Raw genomic sequence first — 25,910 nt, 5'->3', positions numbered from 1 at the left:
CTCTCTCTTTTTTACGTTTTTTTTCTTTCTACAGGCTTGCTGGTGTTTATGTGTTGACCCGGGAGCTCTGTGTGCTCCTATCTCTCCCGTGGGTCCGTGGGAGTGGTTTCTGGAGCGTTCGCGTGTCACTCAAGCGCAGTCAGCTGCTGGCACGCGTCCCCGCTGACGCGCAGCGGAGCGCACACGGCGAAAGTTTTTCAAACAGTCTGCGTGTTGTCCGGCTGCTGCGCGCACTCTGCTCCTTTTACGCACTTCTCTCCAGGATGTTTGTCTCTGTCGGACGCAGTCTTTGCCTCACTTGAACCCGCCATGTAGCCTGCGCGCTCTCGGCGGCGCATTTGGAGAGATTCGTTGAACCGGGAGCGGAACGGAGCGGCTGGCTGGTGTCGGTGTGGTCTGGTGTGCGGGATCCGGGGAACGGCGGGGCGGACGGGCCACTATGCTCCGGCCGTGGGCTGTCCAGTGGATCACAGCTGTGCTCGTGTGTCGGGCGGTGGCGCAGTACTCCAGCGACCAGTGCAGCTGGAGAGGAAGGTGAGGATGGAGGACTCCTGGTCAGTCTGTGTGTAGAAGCAGAAAATGCACCACGGGCTGATTTTACAGGCGATAAAAGCAACACACAGTTCATTCTGGAATGTTATTTTCTTAACGAGCCGCACGAGAAACTGTATATTTGTGTTAAAAATGATTCGCGCTTTTGACTTCAATCCACGGATTCGCTTTAGTGTTTGAAGGAGAAGCTGCGCCTTTGAACCACTTCTGTTGTCCATTACTCTAGATTTCTGCGGGCTCGGAGGAGTAATTACACGCACACATGTATAATTAAGATTCATCTGGATCCTCAGGAAGGGCACTGGAGGGTCAGAAGGAAAATGAGTAATAAGAAATGCCAAAGAAAGTTCAGAGATGGGTTTGCTGTGGTTACTGTCGAGAAATGCACTGAGGTCAGATCTGATTATTAGTCCTCTTTGCATTTATCGGAATATTTTCACGCAGTTTCTGTTCTCAGAAAGGAAACTGACTCAGAAGGAGATGAACAAGAGAGGTGGTTGAATGCGACTTCTTTTCCATCTACAATGTGCACTCTGTAGGACTTTTACAAATGTATTTCTGATCACAGGAATGTCTCTGCTGCAGCTCCTAATCTTAAGTAAATACAGCCACATGGTGCCTTTGATCGCTCCTCCAAGTCCCCAAGTCATAAAATAATGAAAGCCTGTACTTTGCACTCTGTGTTGTAAAGTTTACTCGCCTCAAATCTTCTAATCAGTTCCTGGTGTTGAGGTGCTTTCTGCACATCAGAGACAAGTGAAAGACTTGGCTGCCAGAGTTACTCCTAAAGAGTGCCATTAAATCCCTCTGTATGTGTCTTTAACTCTGTGTCTGAAGTGTGTTTTATAGGCTCTTAATAGTGGTCATTTTGGTGGTTTTAGGTGTTTTGTCCCATTCTTCTCTCTGTGAAAGAGTCAATATGCCTCACAAGAAGTCTCTTTTCTCCTCTGTAGCGGTTTGAGCCATGAGTCTCACCGTAGAGACGTGGAGCAGGTCTACCTTCGCTGCTCCCAGGGATCACTGGAGTGGCTCTACCCCACCGGTGCCATCATCGTCAACCTGAGACCCAACATAGAGCCTTCGTCAGGGCACATGTCGGGTCTCCATGCGTGCATAAAGCCATATCCTTACTCCCAGGTAGAGTATGAAACCGGTATCCAGAAAGTGGCTTTGGTGTATCTAGCGTTTATATGAATTACAGTGACTCTAATTAGAAATGTCCTTGTTCAGGGTTCTCATGTGTACCTGGAGCATGCAGGGGATCTGAGGCTGCTGCTCACAGAAAAGGACCAGGCTGCAGTTCACTGTTTCAGTCTGGCAGAAGGAGTTCTCTTTGTGGAGGCCATCCCACAGACAGACATCAGCAGGAGGATCACAGCTTTCCAGTATGAGCTGGTTTCCAGTCAGGGGCCGGGTGCACACATGTATCCATCCCTGCACCACGGTTCAGGTAACAGGCTTTTTTATTTAATGAGTGTCATGTGATTCACATAGGAAGGGAAACTTGTACCTTTAGAGAGATTAATTTGCTGTTGACTTATCTTAATATGTTTTGTGTCAACTGTAAGACTGAATATACTCTGCAGCCTTATACTAGTAGTATTTGGTAGCTTATAGTACAAGTTTGATGTACACAGTATAATGAAAACTGTAGTTCTATCTTTGCTCAAACCTCATGTGATTTTCCAACTTTTTTGTTGATAGGACTTTAATTTCCTCACTTAGCATTTGACATTTGATACATTTTAAAATCGTAGTATATTTAACACTTTATTGTGCATTTTGTATTTTACTATATTTTCCTGTTTATTTGTACTGTGATGGTGTCACTTTACTCTTTCAGTGTGCTGCTGAATTTCCTTGGGGATCAATGAAGTATTTCAATTCTATTCTAGTCTATATACAGTTTCAGTAGTTGCTGTATTTTTAATATTGAGAGGGACGATTTTGAAAATGCCTTACTTTTGATCCCATTAGAGCTGTTGTTGGAAAATCCTATCTGGAATTTAAATGATGAGCAGAAGATGTTTGAAGGACAAAATTTCAAAACGACATTGGAGTAAAATTGATGCTCTCAGGCAACCAACATTCAGTTATTTCTGCACCTAAATGCACCAACATTGCAAGTAATACATTTCCAGCTCCAGTCTCATTTTGTCCGTTGAAAAAAAAAAAGGTTAAACATTCACTAAATTCAGCAAATCTCAGTCAGTTGTCCACAGTCTGTTTGTAATTGGCTGAAATGATCCGTTAAGCTCCTCGTTACCTGACACAGTCCACAGACATGAATTGAGGGTGACAGACTAAAACTGCCCTTCAAAAAAGGCCACGTTAATGTTTCACACTTGTGTCTTCATCTCAGTTGCTTGCTGACACCCTCCTCCCCCGCTTCCTCACTCCCCTCCTCCCCCTGTGTCAGCCAGACGTATGAAAACAAGCAGGCCAATCAAAAGGTCTCGTTCGGGTCAAGCGCAAGGGTCAACCAATCGTCTCTCGACTGTCAATCAAGAACAGACCCTCCTGCCTGTTAAAGCAGGGGGTTTTGGGTAGCCCACCCGTATGGGTAAAGTGTTGTGTTGGAGGGGAGAGAGAGAAGAAAGTCTTTCCACTGAAGTTTCCTGTCTGAGTGTCTGGACGCTTTACGGCTGTTTTTGTAGCTGACAGGGTCTAAGGCTACTTCTCCGATTAAAGCCTCTTCCCTCACCTGCTGTTTTCTTATTCACACATTTTCTACATTTACTTTAAAAACACAAACCAACACATGGAAAGACAGAACCAGAAACAGACAAAGTGTGAAACAACTCAAAAGGCAAGATAATGGATTATTGAAATAAGGGCATTTGTGTTCTTATGTTCAAATAATTTAATGTTTGTTTGTGGTTGTTTTCTAGTCACCTGCAAACCCTGCTCCGATGAAGAGGTCCTCATGGCTGTGTGTACCAGTGACTTTGGTAAATACATACACAGATGTGCACTTTAACCCGCTGAACCCTAAAATCTGCTGGCAGGTTTACAAGACATGCTATATTTGTTTTCAGGACACCATTTGTCAGTGTCAGAAAAATGTCAGAAAGAATCACCAGACTTTCAGCTTTCCAACTGCCTTTGACCTACCCATGTGTTAAATACTGTGCTGTCAAGAAAATGAACCAAATCTGAGCTGAAAGTCATGATTTTTCACCAATATCACTTTAAAGTACACGTCATATTTTTATTTAAAATTGTATCATAAATGCATTGTTTGCACTAACCAGATTGTATAAAGACAAAAAAAAATCTTCAGTGTTTGTCACAACTGAGAATTAGTGATTCAGCTGCAACCAACTGAAAATTCAGTGAGTCTTTGGCTGAACTGCAGGCTGTGTTTTAGAAGCAAAGTAAAAATGTAAGCAGGAAAGAATTGATAACATCTATGGGCACTCACTGATTTCAGAATTTTTAAATTTTTGTTAAAACAAACGGAGATATAAAGAAATTCAACTTTGTGTTTTTAGAATTTATGCCAATATAACTGTGACGTGCATCACAGGACACATTTCTGGGTTCTCTTCTTTTCCAGTCATGGTTGTGGGAAGCGTGTTTCAGTTACGGTGCAGGGCTTTATATTGCAGTGAAAAATGAGCCCATAGTGAATAAAAATATGACAGGAACAAATAAAACATCAAGAAACTACTTGGGATTGAGATGATTAAAAGAATAATTTGACCTTTTGTAGAACACAGTAAGAACAAAGTCTTCTTAGCTTTACTGCAAAGACTTTGTGCAGTAAATATGAAGGTATCCGGCAACTTAAAATCTGGAAGCAAGATGTAACACTTCATATCTATCAATTTTGCAGGGATGTAAGGTAAAAGACTTTTTCCCTAAGACTTCAGAGAGCTTCTGCTTTTGTTTTTTATGCTAAACTGTTGCTGCTACTCCTCTTGGTTCCAGCTACATATTTAGTCGACTGACATGAGAGTGGTAACACTTTTCTCTTCTAATTCCCGACAAAACAGTGAATGAGTGTATTTCTCAATATGTCACACTATGCTGAGCAGTGGCCACACCTGGCAATTAAAAGATAATGGCACATTGAATTTGATTGATTTTTCCAATATTCCTGAGGTATAAAGTCAGCAGATTAACTCAGCAACATCACTTATACAGTAGTTCCAGATTTCATTCCCCCTTTTTAAATTTAGTTGCTCTTCATTTCTGTCTTTGTAGCTGGTAGTGGCGTCTTTCGAAGCGTGGCGTCGGGCACTGATGAACACTCTCCAGTTGTGGTTGCTCTGAGCCGGCTGTTCCGTCAGAAGAGCGGTGTGTTTGCTTGGGGTGGAGCCAGAGGACGAAGCTGGAGTGGACGCGTCAACGTTCCCAAACAGTGTGGCGTCCATTCAGGGGAGAACGAATACCTTTTGACTGGCTCTGTCCACTTCAGCGAAGCCTGGCTTGGCTGTGCACCTCGCTACAAAGACTTCCTGGAGCTTTACATCAGCGCACAGAAAGCGGGAACAAACCCCTGTCAAATAGACGTAAACTGAGAGATCTCCTCATGGCTCTGGATAAAACAAGCAGCGATAAGGGATAAGCAGGCCTATAAACCCCCTGGTCATCATTAAGGTCATCATTTAGTGCTGTGCAGCTTATTTTTGATTTGCAGCAGAAAGGACAGTTGGACACCGAGCATTTCAGCAGCCGAGGTGCTGCCTAAGCTGAAATGTCTCCATTTGACTGTATTTGTATGCTTCATGTGTGCAAGAGTGACAGTGAATGAATGATTGATGAGTTCAATTTGTGCCTAACTGGTTAACATTTTTTTTTGTTTTGATTTTCACATTGATGATACAGCTCATTCTTGAAATGAACGTTTGCTTTGTAAAAAGCTTTCTGTAAAATTTAGGAGTCTTCTGACAGAAGTGTATAGTATGCAGCTCTGTGAGTCTTTATATACTAAGTTTGTGTGTGTGTTTTGCTATTGAGTTCAAAAGGGTTGTACATATTTACAGAAAATTGAAAAGGCATCTGTGTTTCTGTTGACAAAAGTGGTCTATTTTGGTGTTTGTGCATGTCTTAGAATGAACTAAACTGTATGTTGAGATAAATGTAATAAACCAACCTGTTCTTATGATTCGCATACTGCACGGCACAATGAGGCTTGGTGTGGCTGATGTGCACATAATTAAAAACAAGTGGCGAGTGACGCTCATAGTAGGAACAAAAACGTAAAGGACCAAAAGTTACCAGCCTCTCCGCTGGCCCACATGGATGCAAACAAAGACATATTATCCACCTAACTACCCTAAAGAAAAAGCCATTATGAGTGCTCAGTGACCATTAGCTGGCAGGAGAGCAGCAGTGCGTCAGTGCTGGCGTCGCTGCCCCTGTGGAGCTTTGATGAGCCACTCTTCTGGTTGGCATCCTCCTTCCCTGCATGCGTGTCTCCATTCACCGCCGTGTGGGAGAAGGAGAAGCAATTATATTTTCCACAGTAGCCAACCAGGTCCAGTTCAATAGCTAATGTTTTTCTCTTGAGGTTAAGGAAAGACTGAATATCTGTCGAGTATGCCGCTGAAGTCACAGGACTTCATGGTGGAGTTTAGTCACGATAGGTGCCTGTCAAAGTATAAAGCTACTGTCAGAGCAGAGGGATGGTGGAGACTATTGTGGGTGGAGAGCTGAAAGAGGAGGCGGATGTATGAATGACCTTAGAGGGGTGTATGTGCACCTCTGCCTGCTGTCAACAGTTCTGTGTGTGTGTGTGGGATGCTTTCCCTCTTTCCTCAGGAAGAGCAAGAATGGATGGAATGTCCCCTTTCTGCACACAGACACACACATTTTAATAGATATCATTGTGAGGACACAGCGCTTTACCTTCAGTTGAGCCATCATAACTAAATGCCTAATTCCAACTTAAAACCCCAAAGCCAAACCTCAAACATTAGGTTTGGCTAAGTGACCGACCTCACTTATTTTAAAACTCAAGTGGTCCCCACAAAGATAGCTATACAATCACACACAGACACACCTCCATGAGCAGAGACAAATCACAAGTCCTGTAACATAGTATGAAATAAATTATTCTTAATTTCTCACCAGGGTCATACTTTTAGAGTGTGCAGGTGCTCTGAATGAGATGATTAAGTGTTTTTGTGTCAGTATTGTCTGTGGTGCTTTTAGCACAGAGTTTCGAGAGTCAAAGAAAGGCACTGCAGGCCTGTAAATGTACTGCTGTGCTCTTACAAACACTAGCAGTTTATTAATGCATGATTATAAAGTTCGGGGTTTCACAAGCACGAGATTAATCATTAACTATTTTACGAATTACTCAGTTAATTTTAGGTTTGAGTGTTGGGTTTTGGGAGTGTTCTAAGCAACTATAAAGACATACAGCAGCTACAGGGTGAAAAGACATTTGAAAAAGCTCTTCCTTCCAATAAATAGATACTAAAGATGAGTTTACAGTTTTTTCAGAACAGCAGAATAGCGTTGTGTGATTTCCTGTGTGTTGCACTAATACAAATCTAGAGTGTATAAATCACCTTTCTGTTGTGTGATAATTTGAAATACTTCTGTACTTTCTAAGTGTTGCGTCTTTGAAAATTTAACCCTTATCTAAGTCAGACTCTGTTGCTGCAGCAGCTGCCATTTTCTGAGACTGAAGTGGGGATTTCACCCGACTAATGAGTGGAGCCAAAGTGAACTGATGTCATAACACAGCAATTATGCAGTGATACAGAAGAAAAGCATTAGTTTTAATTTTTTTTAGAAAAAAAAGTAAAAACTAGATGTTGGTTCTTAAAATTGAATATTGATGATTAAAACGCATATTTTTCGGGGCAATGTCATCAGTTGTGACAGCCTCAGTTTAGATAAAGTCTGTTCGACACCTAACCAACAGGTGCTCAAATATTCTAACTTTTAATGGTGTGTTCCGATAGAAAAAAGAAAAGTGAGTCATAGAGACAGCAGCATTTAAAGTTAATGGAAATGCAAGTGGACCTGAATTTGATGAATGTGAATTTTGCCTGATGTGACCTTTGCATATCCCAGAGCTTTATACATGTGCTTCATAAATGTACAGAAATGAGAGGGAAAATAAGAGCAACTGCAGAGAAACAGTAAAATGTTGGTGCTGAGTTTAAAGACAAACTAAACACAACCATACAGACAATGCAACAATAGCTAGCTAGCCTAAAGCTAATATGCAGTAAGTCCATTAGATGGTCTTTGCGGGGAATGAACACTAAGAATGCAGCAATGAATATCTGCAAATGACTGAATCCCACAATTCAAACAGACTTGCATGTTCTGTTTGTAGTTTTTCTGTCAGTAACATACTTGTCAAAACGGTAGTTAATTGAGTGAAATAAAGTGAATAAAGCTCATTGACTTCACACAAATAAGTGAGAGGGAGAAGGTAAGAGAGCAATGGAGGGAGGCATAAACACACAGCATGAAGGTTTAAGACAGATCCAGGAGACCTGAGTGGGTCACCTTTAAATAACAGTCCCCTCTACATACTAAGGACCAAGTGTGTGTGTGTGTGTGTGTGTGTGTGTGTGCGCGTTTGTTTTGAGTTGTAGTTTGAGAAGACCACAACACACACGCCTTGCACACTGCCGACATGCAAGCAGGCCACACTGCAGAAACCCAACCCACCATAGCAACACCCAACACCCCCTGGCAACCCACCCTGGCAACAGCCCAGCTCGCCTTGGCATCCTCGCTAATTCGGGACACACTTATCCCTCCGCACAGGAGTCTTAATGGTAACCTTTCGGTGTGAGATATGGAAACAGTTTGTGCTGCAGTATGCGAGAGGCACAGCTGAGCGGTCAGCTGGAGTCAAGGGAATGGCTGAGCTCAGGGAAAACACACATGCATGCTTCCACCCACATACTGTATACCGCCACTGGCATTTTATAATGCTCTGGTCAGGGTGGGGTCAGTGGTTTTACATGGTGGCACAATATTTTTGGTTGTAAGCATGTCTGGTTTCTAAAGAGGGTCCAGAGGATATGACATGTGGCCAGTCTTTATAGAGACTGATGCCCTTAATGAAGTTCGCACAGGGACTTTAAAATAAGCAAAGAGGTGATACTTTTAAATGTAGAAGGCAGATCTGAGATAAATGTTGATGTCATGAATAATTCCATCAGAAGAGTGAATTGTCCTATTTGTCTTTTAAAGTGATTAATGAAAAGTGTCGTTTTAATTTAAAACTAATAGCGTGATAAATATTCCAATTTTCCAATTCTGTTCTATTTTAACATTTTGTTTTAGAAGTATACACAAATAGATCAACTTAAAAATTCATAGCTATGAAAAAGTCTTTTAAATGTTAGTCACAAGCAATATTCATAAGTACTTTTAAGAGACATTTGTGAATCCATCCACTGTTTAAGTGAGTCTTGCTCATTAACCAATTAGCTATTTTGCTGTCAGTCAGATCAGTAGCTCTGCTTCTTACTAAGGAAAGATCAATGTAACCCATCCTTGAGTGTCACGTGGCAATCCAAGCAACATGTGTGCATCAGAATTTGGTTCTTCCTCATTCTCCTGCATGAGGAAAGAGGCCTTATGAAATTGATTAAATAGTTGATGATGCTGTTTACTGGTTGATGCCTTTATAAGCACATTTGTCTTGAAAGGCTTGTGACAGAGTTTGATTCAAGAAAATTGTATGCTGAGTGAATGCTGCTTATAGCTTTGACGCTTTCACTAAAAGTTCACTGATTTCACTGATTTCTTGCATTATTCTGTAGTGAGGCTGCAGTGACAAAATTCTAAAAACATGCATTTTGCAACCACCTTAATTCTACATATCTTTAATTCATTGAAAATCTTGAATATAATTAAATACATGAAATTATTTCTTAATTAAACTTTTAAAAGCCCTACTAAGTCTGGAAAAAAGATGGCCAGATTTGAAACTATTAAGAGACTTGAAAAGGCTGGTGGATGGGTTTCTGGTCCACCAATAAACAGATTTTTAATCTAAAAATAAAAAAGAATAAAATAAACAAGGGTGGTTGATGACCAAACAACTCAATCTGTTCTATTTTGTTCTCATTTTAAATTATATAATCAGTGCTTATAGAACATGTATATATAAAATTGAGGTGTAATGATAACTTTCGAAACCAATTTCTTTGGGCCACATCCACATGACCCCCATTAAATGAAGAATAGAAGTCACTTACTGTTGTTCTTCTAATTTGTTTCTTTGGATATGAGGCTGCAGTGCCCCTCTGTGGCAGCAACGTGAAATGCAACGGCAAATTCAGAAATACAGAAATTACAGTGGTTTAAAAGAGTTTTCAGAGACCCTTAACCTTAAAGTTTTTACGCAATCTTAAATACTATCATGAAATATTTGGGTAAAAATCTTTTTTTGTGTTTCAGAGGGCATGGCTGCATTAGACAGACACAAACATACAAATTACGTTTTTTGTTTATTGTTTACAAGAAAAACTAGCAAAACTAAATTCTTGACAGTTTCTGTAGGTCAGTTCTCAATATTGTTGGTATCAAAGTTAACAAATAACAGAGAACGTGTTCAAAACTGAACAAAAGATAAATGAGCCATCACATGCTCAAATTAATATTTAGTAGTCCTGCCATTAGCACACAGTAGAGCTCTAATCCTGGCTGGGATGTTCCCCACGAGCCTTTCACACTGTTGAGGGGAAGTCTTGTCCCATTCTTCTCTTTAAGTTTTTCAAAATTCTTTGATTTATGCTTTGGAACAGTTTTTTTGATAATCCACCACAGATTTTCAATGGGGCTCATGTCTGGGGATTGAGCTGGATATTCTAAGACTTGGATCCTGTGCCTCCTGCAGTCAAGTTCTGCTGGTCCTGGATGTGTTCAAGAGGCATTATTGTGTTGAAACATCCAGTTTTGACCTTGACGGAACAGTGCACATGCAGAAGGGAGTATGTGGGTTTGGAGAATAGAACAATTATTGGCAGAGTGTCATCACTGACAATGAGATAACCAACACCAGTAGCACTCACGTATGCCCAAACCATGATGCTGCCTCCACCATGCATGACAGTAGGTACTGTACATTCTGGAGATAATGCTTCACCTGGTCTTCTGCGTACCCTCACATTAGCAGGAGGAAGATAATGCCGGAAACTGGACTCGACTGACCCCAGAATCTTTTTCCAGTTCTTGGCTGTCCAGTTCTTGTGTGCTTGGGCCCAACAGCGCCGGGCTAACCTCTGTCTCTCATTGGTCAGGGGTTTCTTGTCAGCCTTGCAGGACTTTAAGTTATGATGTAAAAGTCGGCCACGTACAGTGCGGGTGGAACACTAGACACTAGTTTCTTTGATATCATTCTGTGGTTATCCCTGCACATGAGGATCAGGATGCAGTCATTTCTTGCTGCAGAAACCCTTGGACGCCCAGATCTTGGTTTTAGCTTCCAAGCTGTTGGTTCGTCTGTATTTCTGCAGAGTGTATCCAACTGTTGAACGACTGCATCTGTACTTCCTGGCTATCTGGCAGCAGCTGTACCCTTCCTGGAATCTGTATCTATATCTACAGGCGTACTTCCTGCGTGAGGTTCCTTGTTTTATCCATTTTTGTGTCGGAACAACTTTCAAATGTGCTGGCTTTATATAGACACGAATCATGGCAACAAAATTGTGTCTTTTAGTAAAAAGCACGACCTTCATTAGTGGATAACTGGTACCAAAATGACCCAGTACTCAAATTTTTTTTATGTATTTTTATGCAACCAATCAATTTTAAGTTATTAATGGCTTTTTTTTTTTAAAAAATTGTTTAGTATTTTGGCTGCGAATATACTCAAAGAAATTGCACTTGAAGACCTAAGGTTGTCTGCCAAAAATCCGATCAACTTTTTTTCATTGGCCTGTCAGTCCGTGGCTGGCCTGTCCAGGCAGGCCAATAAGGAGGCAGGCCACCGGGAAAAGTCCCGCCTCTCCTGATTGCCAGTCCGGGCCTGCCTTAGAGTGATTCTTGATGCAATATTTCACAAATTCATGGGATGTCTGAAAACCTTTTTTTCTACCACTGTATAAGTGCTTTAAAACCAAAAATGATTCAAACACTAAGTTCATCACCATCATTAAGTTAGACACATCTGACTAGATTTTCTTAGCACCTCATTCACTTACAGTAGAAATTTATAAAACTTATATTTCACAACTACTAATACAGACTAACTACAAAAACTGCTCAATGATTTCACAAGAAAGGTGATGAATTTTGTTATAAATGTGACTCTGGGAAAGTTTAAAACTGGTCATCTGAATGCAGAAGTGAAAGACTCCGATGTTGGCATTCTTACACAGTGTGGGCGTTCTATTCTCAGTGTGAGAAACACTTCCTTTCAGGTTTCTGTTTCTTTGAAATAGGGCAAAGATGAAGAGCCTTTGCAGCGTGCTGCTCACTTTTTGCAGTAAGCTGTTTAGATTTGATGAGTAACTAAAGCCTATTTGTTTTAGAAATAGAGATTTTAGCACAAGAAGCTAACTGCAGGAAAAATACACCTTGTTATGGTCATTGTAATTTCATTTTACAGCTGTTAACACTGCTAGGATGAATATCTACATGATCAGGTAAAATTGTTTCTGTTGCCTTTCTTTTACAGCTGCTCTGAGTTCTCTGTCCGGTGCTGCAGGTTTCCATGTGTTTGGATATGAGGGACGAGATGTGAATGTTTCCTGCCACTATGATGAAGGCTATCAGGGCTATGAGAAATACCTATGCAGGAACGGCTGTGGTGACAGTGATGTTCTAATTATGACAGGACAAACAAAGAAAGGTAGATATTCCATTTATGATGACAAAAAGGCACGGAAGTCCACTGTGACAATCTCTGATCTTCGTGCTTCGGATTCTGGGACATACTGGTGCGGGGTGACCAGGACTGGGAAAGATCTCTACAATGAAGTCAAGCTGGAGATAAGACAAGGTAAAAGCTTACATAGTTTAATATCTACATCACCATTAAGTAAAAATCAGAAGCAAGTCCAGTGTAAGGGCTGCAAATGTAATTATTACAAGAGATGGCAACTGAATAAATACAGAACTGGTGCACTGTAAATCATAAAGGAAAGTGTATTTTTGTAATATCCTGTTTATTGAACTTAAAATGTCCTTTTTAAAGCAAATATCTAATGTACACCACATTATAACTCATAAACATAAGTTCCTATAACCTGAGGCATTGTACCGTTTGCTATGTTTAGAGGTGACAAGTGAATAAATACAAAGCTGCTACACTGTAAAACATCATAAAAGAATGCAATCAAACCATATTGTCTTTTCTAGTTTATTAAAATTTTCCTACTGTCCAGTTTTTTTAAACTTAAAATGTCTATTTATTCTTGGTTTTTGGACTGCTTTAGAACTTATGTCCGTGAATCCATATATCCTGTGGTATTGTGGCTTAAAATAATCATCTGAATGAACACCTGAAAGGTCACTTAACTCTTAACTTCAGTATACAAGAAACAAAAGTAGCGTATAAACTGACTTTCTAAAATAAACTGGGAAAGACTTAGAACTCCGACAACAGACATTGTTGAAATATACTGTATATCTCTGTTAAATGACGTTATACTTTTCATAATAAACTAAATAATTCTAATCATGATAGAGGTTAGTTTTGAAGTCAGTCCTCAATAAGTGCAGACTTGTAATTTATCTTGCTGTAATTTAAACTCTGGTCAAAAATGGCTTCAGCAGCTGCAGACTGTAAGTTCCTGATGTTAAATGTAGAATAAATGCTTTAAACCTAAACAAGGTAAAAGCAAAGCAAGTCTGTAACATTAATGCAACTTTATATCTTGACTTCATTGATCTCACTTTCTCAAGTTCCTTTTACTTAACTCGTTTTACACTTTTACAACCCATAAGACGACTTTGAGCTAATTAACCCAACAAAGTGCAGTGAATTCACATTTTTAAGGCGGCAGGAAAACTTGTGTTTTTGACTTAAATTAACTACAAATTATTTACAATCAACAGAATTGCCATAGTTTTCTCCTGTTAATTTACGTATATTTAATCAGTATATTTTAATAGTTACTGTTAATTAGGTTACAACACAACAGGCAGGCAGATAAACCTTTAAGAAACAATGAGTAGCATTAAATTCATTATTTCGAATAATAGATGATAGAAAAATTAGCAAGTTTAAATAGTTCTTTAATAATCCACTGAAAACAAATGACCTGGTGGTTTGTCGCGTGAGCCTGACGGCAGAACAGTGAACTCTGCATACTAGAGGAAGATCACCGTCTAAGAAGCGTGCAACATTGACTAATGAGCTGAATATAAAACATTACTGTTGTCTTCAGAGCTGTAAAACTGTCTGTAAAGCTATAAAATGCACTGCAAAAACTCAAAATCCTTCCAAGTCTATTTGTCTTATTCTTAGTCTAAATGTTTCATCCCACTTGATTTAAGATAAATTCACTTAACAAGTGATAATCATTTCAGCAAGATGGAGGGGCTTGTTTCAAGACATTGCATCTTAAATATCTTGTTAAGTCAAACAATTTTGAAATTATCTTGTTTTGAGTTGAATTTTACAAGAAAACTCAAAACAAGTTTGACCCTTGTGTCGTTCTGCGGGTCAAAACTGACCCGTTTTAAGGTTTGAAAATGTGAGGGGAAAAAAATATTTTCACAGTGAAACTTCTGATGTCCACATTTTCAACATTTTTGGGAAATCTCTGAACATTTTTGGTAAAAATAATAATAATAATAATAATAATAATAATAATAATAATAATAATAATAATTAATTAATTAATTAATTAATTAATTAATTAATAAAAGAAATGGTTTTTAAGAACATTCTCAAAGATTTTTTTCTGAATGTTTCTAAGAAAATATTAGAAGTTTTACTGATAAATATGTAATCACTTTAGATATTTTTAGGATAAGCTTGACAATCCTGTTAAAATATAGCTTAAAATAAGTTTTCCCAGCTAATTTTGAGACCTCAAGATTCTAAATATCATATCTTATTTCAAGAAATCTTACCAAGCCAGTTGTCACTTGTTCTATTGGAAGATTTTTTCACTTATTTCAAAGTAAAAGTTCTTTGAAATAAGTTTGTTTTTCTTGTTTTGAGCGGGGTATTATTTCCAGTGTGTGTTGTTTGATTTCTTCTTGACAGACAGCTGCTGTGACCATGTGACTGAAAAAGAAAGTCATGATGGAGGTTCGGTGTCCTTCAGTTGTCCGTATGAGTCTGAGAACCAGAACAACCTGAAATATTTCTGCAGAGGGACGCAACCGTCCACATGTCTGCAGCAGGCACTGGTCACATCTGACAACGAACACAACGGACAGTTCACTCTTACTGATGACAAGGAGATCAGGAAATTCACAGTGAACATCAGCAGTCTGACCCAAAAGGATTCTGGGTCGTATCTTTGTGGCGTACATAGGAACAATGGATTCAATGTTTTCGCTGCTATTAAGTTGGAAGTAAAAGGTGAGAAGTCACAGTTAAACCTCACTACATTTCACAAAATGTCACTTAATCCAAAGGAAGATCAAGACAATTGAACATTTGATAAGTCTGAGATCCTTTTGTGCTTTCTGACCGACAGAGTGGTGCTGTGTGAAGTCACACAACATGAGTGGCATCGTGGGACATGCAGTAACTTTGCAGTGTCCTTATCTGCCCAAACACAAGAATAACAGGAAGTTTCTCTGTAAGGGTGATCACCACAAAAACTGCAGAGATGTGATTACCAGTAAGAGCAGGTTCTCGATGCAGGACGACGTTTCTTCCAGCTTGTTTTCAGTGACAATCTCAGGGCTGGAAGCAGGTGATGCTGGGACATACTGGTGTGTTTCAGACTCACAGTGGGGCATTGGAAACTACACCAAGATTCAGCTGTCAGTAGGTAAGATCAGCACAGACGTATAAGAGAATAAAATGAAGATCGCTGGAAGTTACATTATATGTGCATAAACAAAAGTGGTCGTCTCCTGGTGGTTCAGGTGACTGAGGTCTGATGAAATGAAACTGCAGACTCGGTTGTCTCCACTGTGCAGATGTTTGCTAGTGAGAGGCCTGAAGGGCTGAATCGAAACTTCACTTTACACCTCTAGCTTATCTGTGGCCAAATTAGACCCTGGTTTCGACATTTCGTTTTTACCACACCACCAGCACAAAAATTTACGGTCAGTTGGTGACTTTCTCTTTGAACTGCTGTGTGTATAGTGTGTAGTTATTGTTAACATTATTAATTTATCTGAACATAGCTGCTAAAAACGATAGGCGTTTACAGCATGCTGCCACCCTCTTTCTGATAGTGCATTTGTACTGATTGCTAATGCAATCTAGTAAATGTATTATAATTTATCAATCCAATCACTCTTTTGTCTTACAGAAAAAACACATGGGATCACATTGGATCATGTGTGGTTTTCCTGTAATGGTTAGTTTAGCCTGTTAGCATGCTAAACGTTTCAAACCGAAGAAGCTGTTTTTAGCTGCAGGATTTTTGCAGACTGGGAAGATACTTCTGTACAGCTGAACTGTGGTGTGGATCTCAGTGCTGATTGGTCAAAGTCAGAGAGGGCAAATGCTGATTGGTTGTCATAAAGTTAAACATTGCAAATCCTTCATTGTTCTGTTCATACATTCTCTTCATGCCACCAAGGTCCAACAGTGAAAAGCCACTCAATGTACTGGACAAAGTAAAAATCTTGCCTGATGATGTTGATTGTCCATGTTTGTGCAAAATTTCATGGCAATCTCAGTTGTTGAGATCCGCCCCCCCCCCCCCCCCCAAAAAAAAAAAAAAAAAAAAAAACCACAGTGTGAACCACTGTGCTGCACTGACCAACTGACTGAGAAAGCAATGATATCCCCAGAGTCCTGCTGCCATTGTGGCCAGAAATAATATTTTTCTCCGACAGTCTTTCCGCAGTCGACCGTCTCTGTCATCACTGTGGAATCAATACATCCTTCTGGCAAACATGTTAAAGGTATATATACAGTATATACAGTGCTGTGAAAATGTATTTTCCCCCTTCCTGATGTCCTCCATCATTTCAAAATTTTTACACTTAAATGTTCCAGATCAACTCATTTTTATATTTATTTAGTATTAGACAAAGATAACCAACAGAACACAAAATGCTGTTTTTAAACTTTTAAATTGTGCTTCATAGCTTGTGGTCAGTCTTTTACATCACTGTAGTTTTAATTTGGAATAAAAGATATCTGTACAGGGGCGGCAAGACTGTACAGAAGAGGTTTTAACATTTAACTCAAAAAACGAATGTTAAAACCTCTTTTAGGACCTGGGAAAGATTACCTTTGAGTGGCTGGACTGCTGTGTGGTTCTTGATGTTGCTTTGTTAAACTCGGAAAAGACAACCAACAGTATTTGATGTCAAAGCGTTTATATGCTGATATGATATCTCATTGTGAACCAAAGTGATCCACTGATCAATTGACTGAGAAAGCAATGATATCCCTTGAGTCCTGCTGCCACTGTGACCAGAAGTAACGTTTTTCTCTGACAGTCTCTGACATCACTGTGGAAACAAATTCAACACATCCATCTACCAAACATGTCAAAGGTATATCTATATATAAATATATGCATAAATACAGTGTGTGTGTGTGTGTGTGTGTGTGTGTGTGTGTGTGTGTGTGTGTGTGTGTGTGTGTGTGTGTGTGTGTGTGTGTGTGTGTGTGTGTGTTTTAGCATTTGCTACATTGTGGGGACAAAATGTCCTCACAACTGTAGGAAATCCAAAAACTACGTCACTTGTGGGGACATCTTTCGGGCCCCACAAGTTTAAACAGTGTTTTCTTGGCCATGTTGTTTGAAAAAAGTAAAAGTGCAAAAACGTTTCTTTAGCGTTAGCCATTGTTTTGGTTAAGGTTACGGTAAGGGTTAGGGGTTAGATATGAATGGGAGTCAATGGTAAGTCCCCACAAAGATAGAAAAACATAGTGTGTGTGTGTGTGTGTGTGTGTGTGTGTGTGTGTGTGTGTGTGTGTGTGTGTGTGTGTGTGTGTGTGTGTGTGTGTGTGTGTGTGTGTGTGTGTGTGTGTGTGTGTTCTTGTTAATGAAGGGTTAACATTTGGTTTTCATTCAGGTTATGGTTGAGTGTTTATAGTTTCAGTTTGGGTAAGTCACCAGGGAGTGCATGTAAGTCAAACAAATAACCTCCCAGCTGTAGAACTAGCTATAGTTATGTGCATCTGTGATAGAAGCACACAGTGATATTTCAATAGTAATTAAAAAGGAATCATAAAAATCTTCAAAAGCTGTGTAGCCACCATTCTTTTATTTGCAGTTCCTTCTGCTGTTATTGCTTTGGTATTGATGAGTGCTGCTGAAGTGTTGTGTTTCAGGAAGTGTATATTTTCACTTTGCTCTGTTCTTTTGGTTTTCAGACGTGGTACTCTATGTGGTTGTCACTGTGTCCGCTGTGTCGCTCATAGTGATATTTGCCCTGGTTATTGCCTGTAAATACAAACGTCACAAAGTGCAAGGTATATCTGACATTGAAACACTTGCATCAGACTTTGCACACAAATGCATGCATGCATACAAAAAAAATGTAATTATTTCTTTTGATGTGTGCCTGCAGGTGCTGAGGTCAACACCTACAGAAGCAAACCCAATACTTCAGAGGAAGCGATGGGCGGAGTAGATGTAAGAAAACAAAAATCTATGTTTAAATATTTCCTTGTAGCCTTTAGCAGGACTTGTTACTAGACTGTGATGCAAACCAAAATTGTTACTGAAATTAAATACATGTGCACAAAATTTCACAGTGATCTGACCTGTACAGCCAGATGTCCTGCAAAGAAGCAGTGCACTGAACAGAGATATTGACTAACTAACTAATTATCAGGCTACTTCTGAAGTCTGTTGATGATGTGGCAAAATTATTATTCTTTTTTAATATGTGAATATGATAATCGATAATTCTATTTATTCGTGTGTGATAAGTTTCATTTAAACTGGTGCCATACTCTGCAATACTTTAATCAGCATACATACTGATGCAACAGCTACATCTAGTGTTTTATTTTAATATTGATTATTTATTTCCTTATATTTGGGTGTGTGTTTTTAAGGTTCTAATGCCCTATTTAGGAGTAGCACTCTTTATTTCCTTGTATTTTGCACAATAAAATGGCAAAAATGTTTGATTCGATGCTAAATATGTCCATCAAACTGGGGTCTCTGTGTTTGTGCTTTGTCAGTAAATTCACCCTCTTCTCTGTTTATTGTTTGATTCTTTCGCAGATTTATGAAAATCAAGAAGTTGTTCAGTACGCAAAGCCAATGAAATCCGGACAGCAGAACGCCTGTTCGCAGTATGACAATGAAGGTGAAGACCAACCCGACTATGAAAACATCACAGAAGACATCTACTGTAACCAAAGTTTCCATCAAGGCTATAACAGATGAACTGTCTGTACTGTTTTAGCATGAACAACAGCGCAACCCGCATTCATGTACCACTGCAATCTGACAATTACATCCTCTAACTGAAGACTTTGTTGGTCGTTGTGACCCAGATTTGTTTTATCATCAACATAAGATACAGTTGAACATGTACATGTTCATGGTTTTAACGCTTTCAACTTTTGCCATTGCATTAATTTTCTTCAATCTGCACTCCTTGTATGAATTGTGGATATCATGTAAAATTTCAGCCATGCAACTTAAATGTAAGTTACCTATTTGTATATAATAAAAGAAAACAAGTCAACAAATGATGATAAACCCAGTCATTACGGAGCTCAGTCATTATTTAAGGAATACAATCATTTTCAAGCAAAACACACATAGTCACTGTCATTAAAGTATTGGAGAGCAATAAATTTACTCCGATAGTGTGTTTAATGACAATTGTGCAGTATCTGTAGTTTGTATTTTTCATTATGTTATGCGTTAAACCTTTTGCTGCACTACACTCATCTGATGTTTCTATAATTATTGGATACTTATCAGAATAGAACAGAATAGAATAGAGTAGAATTAATAGGATGAAGATCACACCAAGACAAATATGCTAAAGTACAAAATGCACAATAAAGTCTAAAATACACTATGATTAAAAAATATGCTAAAGTGAAAAATGCATCACAAAACGTCAAATGCACAAATCCAGTATTGAAAAAATTATTGTCAAAATCTTTTTTAAAAAGGTAGTGTTTAACGTTCTTTGTAAATAATCACATGTTCATGATTTGTTAGTTCCACTGGAGAGCAGTCCCTTGAAATTTTCATATGGACTAAAGGACCAGTAACAGTGTAACCAGAACTTAAAGCTACAAAAACAGTGGCCTGTACAACTGCTTTTTTTCTATTACTGGTATCACTTCTGTATTTCTTGTCAAATGGGGCTTTGAATGCAGAAATTGTACTTGAAAGAGAGTATTTCTTACATTTATTTATTGTTACTTTTAGTAGACATCCATCCATCCATTATCTATACACCGCTTAATCCTCATTAGGGTTATGGGGATGGAGCCTATCCCAGCTGACTCAGGGTGAAGGCAGCTGGACAGGTCACCAGTCTATCGCAGGGCTACACATAGAGACAAACAATCACACTCACATTCACACCGACACACAATTTGGAATCGCCAATTAATCTCAGCATGTTTTTGGACTCTGTGTGTGTGTGTGTGTGTGTGGGGGGGGGGGGGGGGGGGGCAGAGAATCTTGGGAAAGCCCATGTATGTTCAGGGAGAACATGCAAACTCCATGCAGAAAGAAACCAAGGCTCTTCTAGCTGCAAGGTGAAAGTGCTAACCACTACTCCACTGTGCAGCCACTTGCTCAAACCAGATTCTTTAAATAAACCAAAGCTTCTGTACGCCTTCTGTGCAGCTGTGAAGTCACGAGCGACTCACCTCCAACCAACTGTGACGTGACAGGATTTCTGGGACTCTGCAGCTGGGAGTTGGGTTGAACTGCAGGCTGTGTTAAGACCGTAGATAGGAGACAGGTATGGAAACTAATTAAATATATCAACAATGCTTTTTGTACAATTTTGTAACACCTATGGGCAGTTGGAAAATATGTTGCACATGTTGACTGATGTTTTTTTTCAATTTTTGTCAAATAAATTAAGAAATTCAGCTTTTATTTTTTATGACTTGTGGCACTGTAACTTGTTATACTTCACAAAGTACATTTTTGCATTCTCTCACATTTAGCCATGGTTGTGCTGTTTCTATAGAAGTCACAACTTTACAGATGAACCTACAGCAAGTAAAAGTGTGACAGGACCCAAAAACACCCCTTAACTGCTTGGGGTTCAGATGGTATTAATGCAATTAAATTAATGCAAATTAAACACTTGACAGATCCCATATTGGTATCTAATGAATATTTTTATTTTTGTGCTTCAAGTACGTTTTGGTGATAAAACATACATACTTTTACTGAAATAAGATTTGTAATTCAAGACTTGTACTTGTCACTGACTATTTTCAAATTCTGATATTGCTACTTTTACTTAAATAAAAGATGTGATTACTTCTTTCACCATTGTGCTGCAGTACATGACATGGGGATGAGTGAAGAAAGCAGATGTTTCTATAAGGCTCTTCCTTGATGACAACAACAGGGCTGGAAGCAGGCGATGCTGGAACATACTGATGTGGTTCAGATGACTCAGCACACCAAGGTTCAGCTGTCAGTAGGTGAGGTCAACACTCCTAAGAGATTCAGTAGAAGGAAAGTTCACTTCTTAGTTCTTGAAGATGATCCTCCGTCTCATCCAGGAGGGTTTGTTTCTTTTGAACGGAGGAAGCCTCTTGAAAGCCTCTTTGTGCTCAGTTGTCTTCTAGAAGCTCTTATGATGATCTGGATGACTGAAATGACACTGAATCCTCACCTGCTACTTTGAGTGCAGTCACTTGAGCAGAGCAGCCAACATGTGTAACCAGGCAACAGTAAACAAACATACAGCTGGATCAGGAGTGTTAAACTCACTGCTTATACTTGCAATTTGAGTTTACATCAGTTTTCTATTTTTTTTTCTCTCTTCTTCTTATAACGGAAAAGTGAAAATGAGCTCAGGTGTGTTGGTGTCACGTCCGCACTATGACAGCCGGGCTGTGGCTCAGGGACTCCCGGAGAAAGACGCTCCTGAGGGTCCGGAGCTCCCACAGCCGTCCTCGGGCTCAGCCACCGTCGGGTACCGCTCGGCGAAATACACCACGAGCGAATGGTTCTCCAACTACCGAACTATACTTGAACAGGCCGGTACCGACCACCACGACGCCCGGACTATCCAGCGAGAGTCCAGAGCTCTGAACCAGGACACAGAGGCGGCTACTTCAGGGAAACAGGCCCAGGGGACGCGTCTGCTGGGGGAGAGGCTGCAGGAGATCCACTACTGGAAGTCCGAGCTGCAGCGGCACATCGAACAGCTGCTGGCCGACACCGAGGCCCTGCTGGCGCTGAAGACGCGACTGGAGAAGGCGCTGGACGCCACTGAGACTCCGTTTGCCATCGCCACCGATAATCTGACCTGCAGGACCAGAAGACTGGGACCAGACCTGGTTCGAGACTCCGTGGAGGAGGAGCTGCTGAAGGTGAGGCCTGGATGTAAGATTTACCTCATGAAATCAAGGTTTATATGTGAATCTGTGTGAAAAGGAAGCAAAAAGGTGGTATTTATGTTAAATTCAGATGATACTGATGATGCCTTTGTGCTAGTGTAGTGTACATAAAATAATAGTCATGGTAGATCAAACCAGACATGTAGAATAAAGGGATTTTGATGACATATCATGGTTTTGACCTTAGATTTGGATGAATTTCCAGTGGAACTGCAGGTCACTGATGAGTAGTTCACAGTGAAAGTTGAATATACTTTTTTTTCTTCTGATTTTACAATTTGTTGCTACAATAAACTGTGCAATTTTAGCGATTATTCTTTAAAAAAGCTTGTGTCAGGGTTTTGATGTTCACAGGATTAATAGTAAAATAATATGTGAAGTCATCAAACAATTAAGCACTCAATTTCTGTCCTTTTTTCACAAAATATGCCAAATATTCGATGCATCCACTTCCTCATGTCTAACAATCTCCTATCTTTGCTTGTCTTAAGTTCTAATTAATGCAGTGTCTTATATATATATATATATATATATATATATATATATATATATATATATATATATATATATGTACCCACATACTAGTAATTGGCATCTGCACAATTGGCAAGACAAAATGCCACATCAGATAGCATTCACCTTGACTTGAGAAATTTGGAATAACCATTTTTTCAACTTTTGTCTGATATAATTAATCAGGAAAACAACAGGCAGATTTCTCTCACACATCAATGTTTTTGGAACAGTAACTTGCGCCCAGCAGAGGGCTCCTATCTAAGCCCAACTGCTGTATGTTTTTTTTCAGGAAGTGGACTTAATCAGGAGCATTCAGGCTCTTCTAAAGAGAACCACAGCTCAGGTTGTCAGTCAGATCAAGTGAGTGTCAAACTAGAATTTCACAACAAGCAACTCACTAATACAATGCCCTCATTAGAAGTGAATGATCCTTTAATGAGTGTCTTTGTGTCAGGATGAACAGAGATGCCAAGCAGACATTAGAGCTGGACTGGTCTGATAAGCACCAGGCCTACAGCTTTGATGAAAATGGTGGAAGGCACAGCAACATGAGTCCAGATACTCAGCACCACCCCAGCTCAGCCACCATGCAGGAGCAGTGAGTATGTGGATGCATGAAATAAATCTGACAGTATGAGAAACGGTGCTGTTAATCGAGACAATCCACCTTCTGCAGGGTGTGCAACCACTCATCGTGGACAAAGTTCACACAGGACAACCTATCGAAGGCCATGCAGGAGGAACAGGCTACCAGCAGCCTCAGGTCAGAGCACCTGTGTCCCAAACTGAATGTGGTGCATCATTTATTATTTTCTGTACACATCATGATGATGTTTGTCTGTGTCAGAGTGCTGGTGGAGCGAATGCTGCAGGACACCACTGAGGATCTCAGGGTGCAATGCTCCACTGTGGACCGAGCCTTCAGCCAGCGCTGTGCGGAGCTTATTGAGGCTAAAACCCAGCTGGAGATGAAGCTAGTCAAGGTAGACTAACTGACAGACTGAGCAGCTGATTGATAAATAACTTATGATTGATTGTAGGATCTCGTGCAGATCTTGGAGCAAATCGGGGCCCAGGAGAAGAACATTGCGGCTCTACAGCAAGCCATCCACAACAAAGAGGCTCCACTGAGAGTAGCTCAGTCCAGGCTTTACCTGCGCTCACTCAGACCCAACATGGAGCTCTGCAGGGATGAACCCCAGTTCAGGTATGCACACCAGAAATAGACGATTATTGGCCGTCTGACATTTTTCCACTTAATGGCATTGGTATGCCGATCAGTCAATTATCGATGAATTAAATGCGCAACGTCGAGTCTGATGCAGCCTCCTCTCTCTGTCTGTAGTCACTCTGTGATCTCAGAAATATCTCTAAAGCAGAGACCCTACCAGTTCAAACTGAACGAGAAACACAAGTCGTCATGACATATAAGGAAACCATCTGTTGTCATAGTGGCTAGGGCTATGCTCACAGCTAGCGGCTATGTGAGGAGGCAGATTACCCTGAAACAGAGTCTGGAAAACAGTAATAATTCTTTAAGGTATGGTCTCTAGTTGGCAATGCAATACAAGTGACAGAAGTTTAAGAAAACAGAGAAGAACAGACAAAACTGCAGAAGATAAACTGATTAATCTTAATCAGTCGACGCATGATGCTTTGATTTTATCACTCTTCTTTCTATTGTATATATTCAGTTAAAGTAATAAAAAGTTGCGCAGTTATGCACAGCTATAAATGACGAGGCAGAGTCATGAATGACAAATAGTGATTTCCCTGCTATCACATGCTGTTAATAGATAACATTGTGTGTATATCAGGCACAAATATCATTTTTCAGCCTTTCATGATCACCAATAATCAGTATCAGTACTGAAAAACCCCTTATCGGTCAATTCCTAATGCACATGCAAAACAAGATAAAAGCATCTGTACTCTCTTTCTATTTACATATGTACCGGTATCCTCGTTTGTTTCTTGTAGTCTGGAAGGGGAGGTGAGGCAGATTGAGGCCACTGTGGCGTCTCTGCAGCAGCAGCTGAGTGAAGCCAGGGGCTCTTTGTCCCACCTGGAGGAGTCACGCATGGCGCTCGAGAAGGACATAAACTGCAAAACCCACTCATTGTTCATCGAGAGAGAAAAGTGCATGACTCACCGTAACCGCTATCCGACCATCTCAGTGCTGTCAGGATACTGAAGACAACAAGTGTTTCTGGAATCTGTGCTGTTGTTGCTATTTTTGAAAATTTTGCTTTGCTTTGGCTCTTTGTTGCAGAGAGCATAGTAGAGATGGCAGAGAGCATATCAGTTGTATTTCAATTCATTTTCATATCCATGTTTCTGTAACCCACATCAAAAAGGGATTAACTGTGTGTTCAGCTGTTTCTGAGCTCTACACATGATATTTGCTACTTTTGGATTCATTTCTTTATTCTTTGTTCAGACTGTAAGAGGATTGGATTTAGACAGAGAAAATACAAACAATCATGAGATTAATGTGACCACAAATTTGACCCCAGTCATGCATCTGCTCACTACTGATTACAGTAGATATGTTCTGGTGCAGTAAATTCATAGTACACATTGTTGCCATCCTCATTATCATAGACATGATTGTTGCTTTGCTGCTCAGAGAAATGCAACATTGCATGCATCTCAGATGTGCGATTTTCATAGATCTAAAAAAAAAAAACACACACAAAAAAAGAGAAAAAGCATTATGTTTAGCATTTGGTGTAATCAATCAACTCAATTATGTTTGCATTTAGTGCACAGTTGTATTTTGGGCCCACTAGCAGCAGAACAAACAGGTAAGACGTAAATATGTGGGTGATTTATCCACTCCAACCCTTTGGTCCACATGCAAATAAAACAGGAATCTACAGAATTGCTAGTGGCTCTGTGAGGCCCAGCAGGGCTTCAAGCTCAAGCAAAGGACATACTGAAGCCATGAGTCTATTTCGCATCTCTATTAAACCTTTTACTTTTGAGGATCCCATTTCCACCAGTTCAGTTTATCCATCCATCCATCCTCTATACACCGCTTTATCCTCTCTAGGGTTGCGGGGGGTGCTGGAGCCTGGACAGGTCGCCAGTCTGTCACAGGACTACATATACAGACAAACAATCATACTCACATTCACACCTACGGGCAATTTAGAGTAACCAATTGACCTCAGCATATTTTTGGACTGTAGGAGGAAGCCGGAGTGCCCGGAGAAAACCCACGCATGCACAG

At 40.0% G+C, this 25,910-nt stretch overlaps 3 protein-coding genes across 5 annotated transcripts; all 3 read left to right on the top strand.

The window, feature by feature from the left end:
• The first annotated feature begins 23 nt into the window (after window positions 1-23).
• Window positions 24-5,665, top strand: LOC110961033 (meteorin-like protein). The gene is made up of 5 exons (XM_022208486.2): window positions 24-534; window positions 1,506-1,689; window positions 1,783-2,002; window positions 3,444-3,503; window positions 4,762-5,665. Exons 1-5 carry the CDS (start codon window positions 440-442, stop codon window positions 5,076-5,078), a joined length of 876 nt encoding a protein of 291 aa, XP_022064178.2. The 5' UTR covers window positions 24-439; the 3' UTR covers window positions 5,079-5,665.
• A 6,248-nt stretch (window positions 5,666-11,913) lies between these two features.
• Window positions 11,914-19,306, top strand: LOC110961017 (polymeric immunoglobulin receptor-like). Of its 2 annotated transcripts, XM_022208467.2 has the most exons (8): window positions 11,914-11,971; window positions 12,164-12,487; window positions 14,705-15,025; window positions 15,144-15,443; window positions 17,077-17,133; window positions 17,960-18,058; window positions 18,157-18,221; window positions 18,822-19,306. In XM_022208467.2, the coding sequence occupies exons 1-8, from the start codon at window positions 11,935-11,937 to the stop codon at window positions 18,984-18,986; spliced, it is 1,368 nt and encodes a 455-aa protein (XP_022064159.2). In that variant the 5' UTR covers window positions 11,914-11,934; the 3' UTR covers window positions 18,987-19,306. The 2 variants fall into 2 exon arrangements, with proteins under 2 accessions (XP_022064159.2, XP_022064167.2); XM_022208475.2 differs by lacking the exon at window positions 17,077-17,133.
• Window positions 19,307-21,471: 2,165 nt separating this feature from the next.
• tekt4 (tektin 4) lies at window positions 21,472-25,665 on the top strand. Of its 2 annotated transcripts, XM_022208456.2 has the most exons (7): window positions 21,473-22,132; window positions 22,965-23,035; window positions 23,130-23,273; window positions 23,352-23,438; window positions 23,523-23,658; window positions 23,728-23,882; window positions 24,656-25,665. In XM_022208456.2, exons 1-7 carry the CDS (start codon window positions 21,605-21,607, stop codon window positions 24,867-24,869), a joined length of 1,335 nt encoding a protein of 444 aa, XP_022064148.2. In that variant the 5' UTR covers window positions 21,473-21,604; the 3' UTR covers window positions 24,870-25,665. The 2 variants fall into 2 exon arrangements, with proteins under 2 accessions (XP_022064141.2, XP_022064148.2); XM_022208449.2 differs by having other exon boundaries at window positions 21,472-22,132; window positions 23,352-23,658.
• Window positions 25,666-25,910: the final 245 nt, after the last annotated feature.

The sequence above is a fragment of the Acanthochromis polyacanthus genome, chromosome 3 (genome assembly GCF_021347895.1).
Source record: "Acanthochromis polyacanthus isolate Apoly-LR-REF ecotype Palm Island chromosome 3, KAUST_Apoly_ChrSc, whole genome shotgun sequence".
Classification (NCBI taxonomy): Eukaryota; Metazoa; Chordata; class Actinopteri; family Pomacentridae; genus Acanthochromis; species Acanthochromis polyacanthus.
This window is presented reverse-complemented; position numbering and strand designations above follow the sequence as displayed.

Excerpts from the sequence above, each read along its gene's own strand:
- LOC110961033 (XM_022208486.2), top strand. The coding sequence starts at position 440 with ATGCTCCGGCCGTGGGCTGTCCAGTGGATCACAGCTGTGCTCGTGTGT. Across the intron at positions 535-1,505 it reads CAGTGCAGCTGGAGAGGAAG|CGGTTTGAGCCATGAGTCTC; the intron begins GTGAGGATGGAG and ends TCTCCTCTGTAG. Across the intron at positions 2,003-3,443 it reads ATCCCTGCACCACGGTTCAG|TCACCTGCAAACCCTGCTCC; the intron begins GTAACAGGCTTT and ends GTTGTTTTCTAG.
- LOC110961017 (XM_022208467.2), top strand. The coding sequence starts at position 11,935 with ATGAAGAGCCTTTGCAGCGTGCTGCTCACTTTTTGCA. Across the intron at positions 15,026-15,143 it reads TATTAAGTTGGAAGTAAAAG|AGTGGTGCTGTGTGAAGTCA; the intron begins GTGAGAAGTCAC and ends TCTGACCGACAG. Across the intron at positions 18,059-18,156 it reads CAAACGTCACAAAGTGCAAG|GTGCTGAGGTCAACACCTAC; the intron begins GTATATCTGACA and ends GTGTGCCTGCAG.
- tekt4 (XM_022208449.2), top strand. The coding sequence starts at position 21,605 with ATGAGCTCAGGTGTGTTGGTGTCACGTCCGCACTATGACAGCCGGGCT. Across the intron at positions 23,274-23,351 it reads TCAGCCACCATGCAGGAGCA|GGTGTGCAACCACTCATCGT; the intron begins GTGAGTATGTGG and ends CACCTTCTGCAG. Across the intron at positions 23,659-23,727 it reads TGGAGATGAAGCTAGTCAAG|ATCTTGGAGCAAATCGGGGC; the intron begins GTAGACTAACTG and ends GATCTCGTGCAG.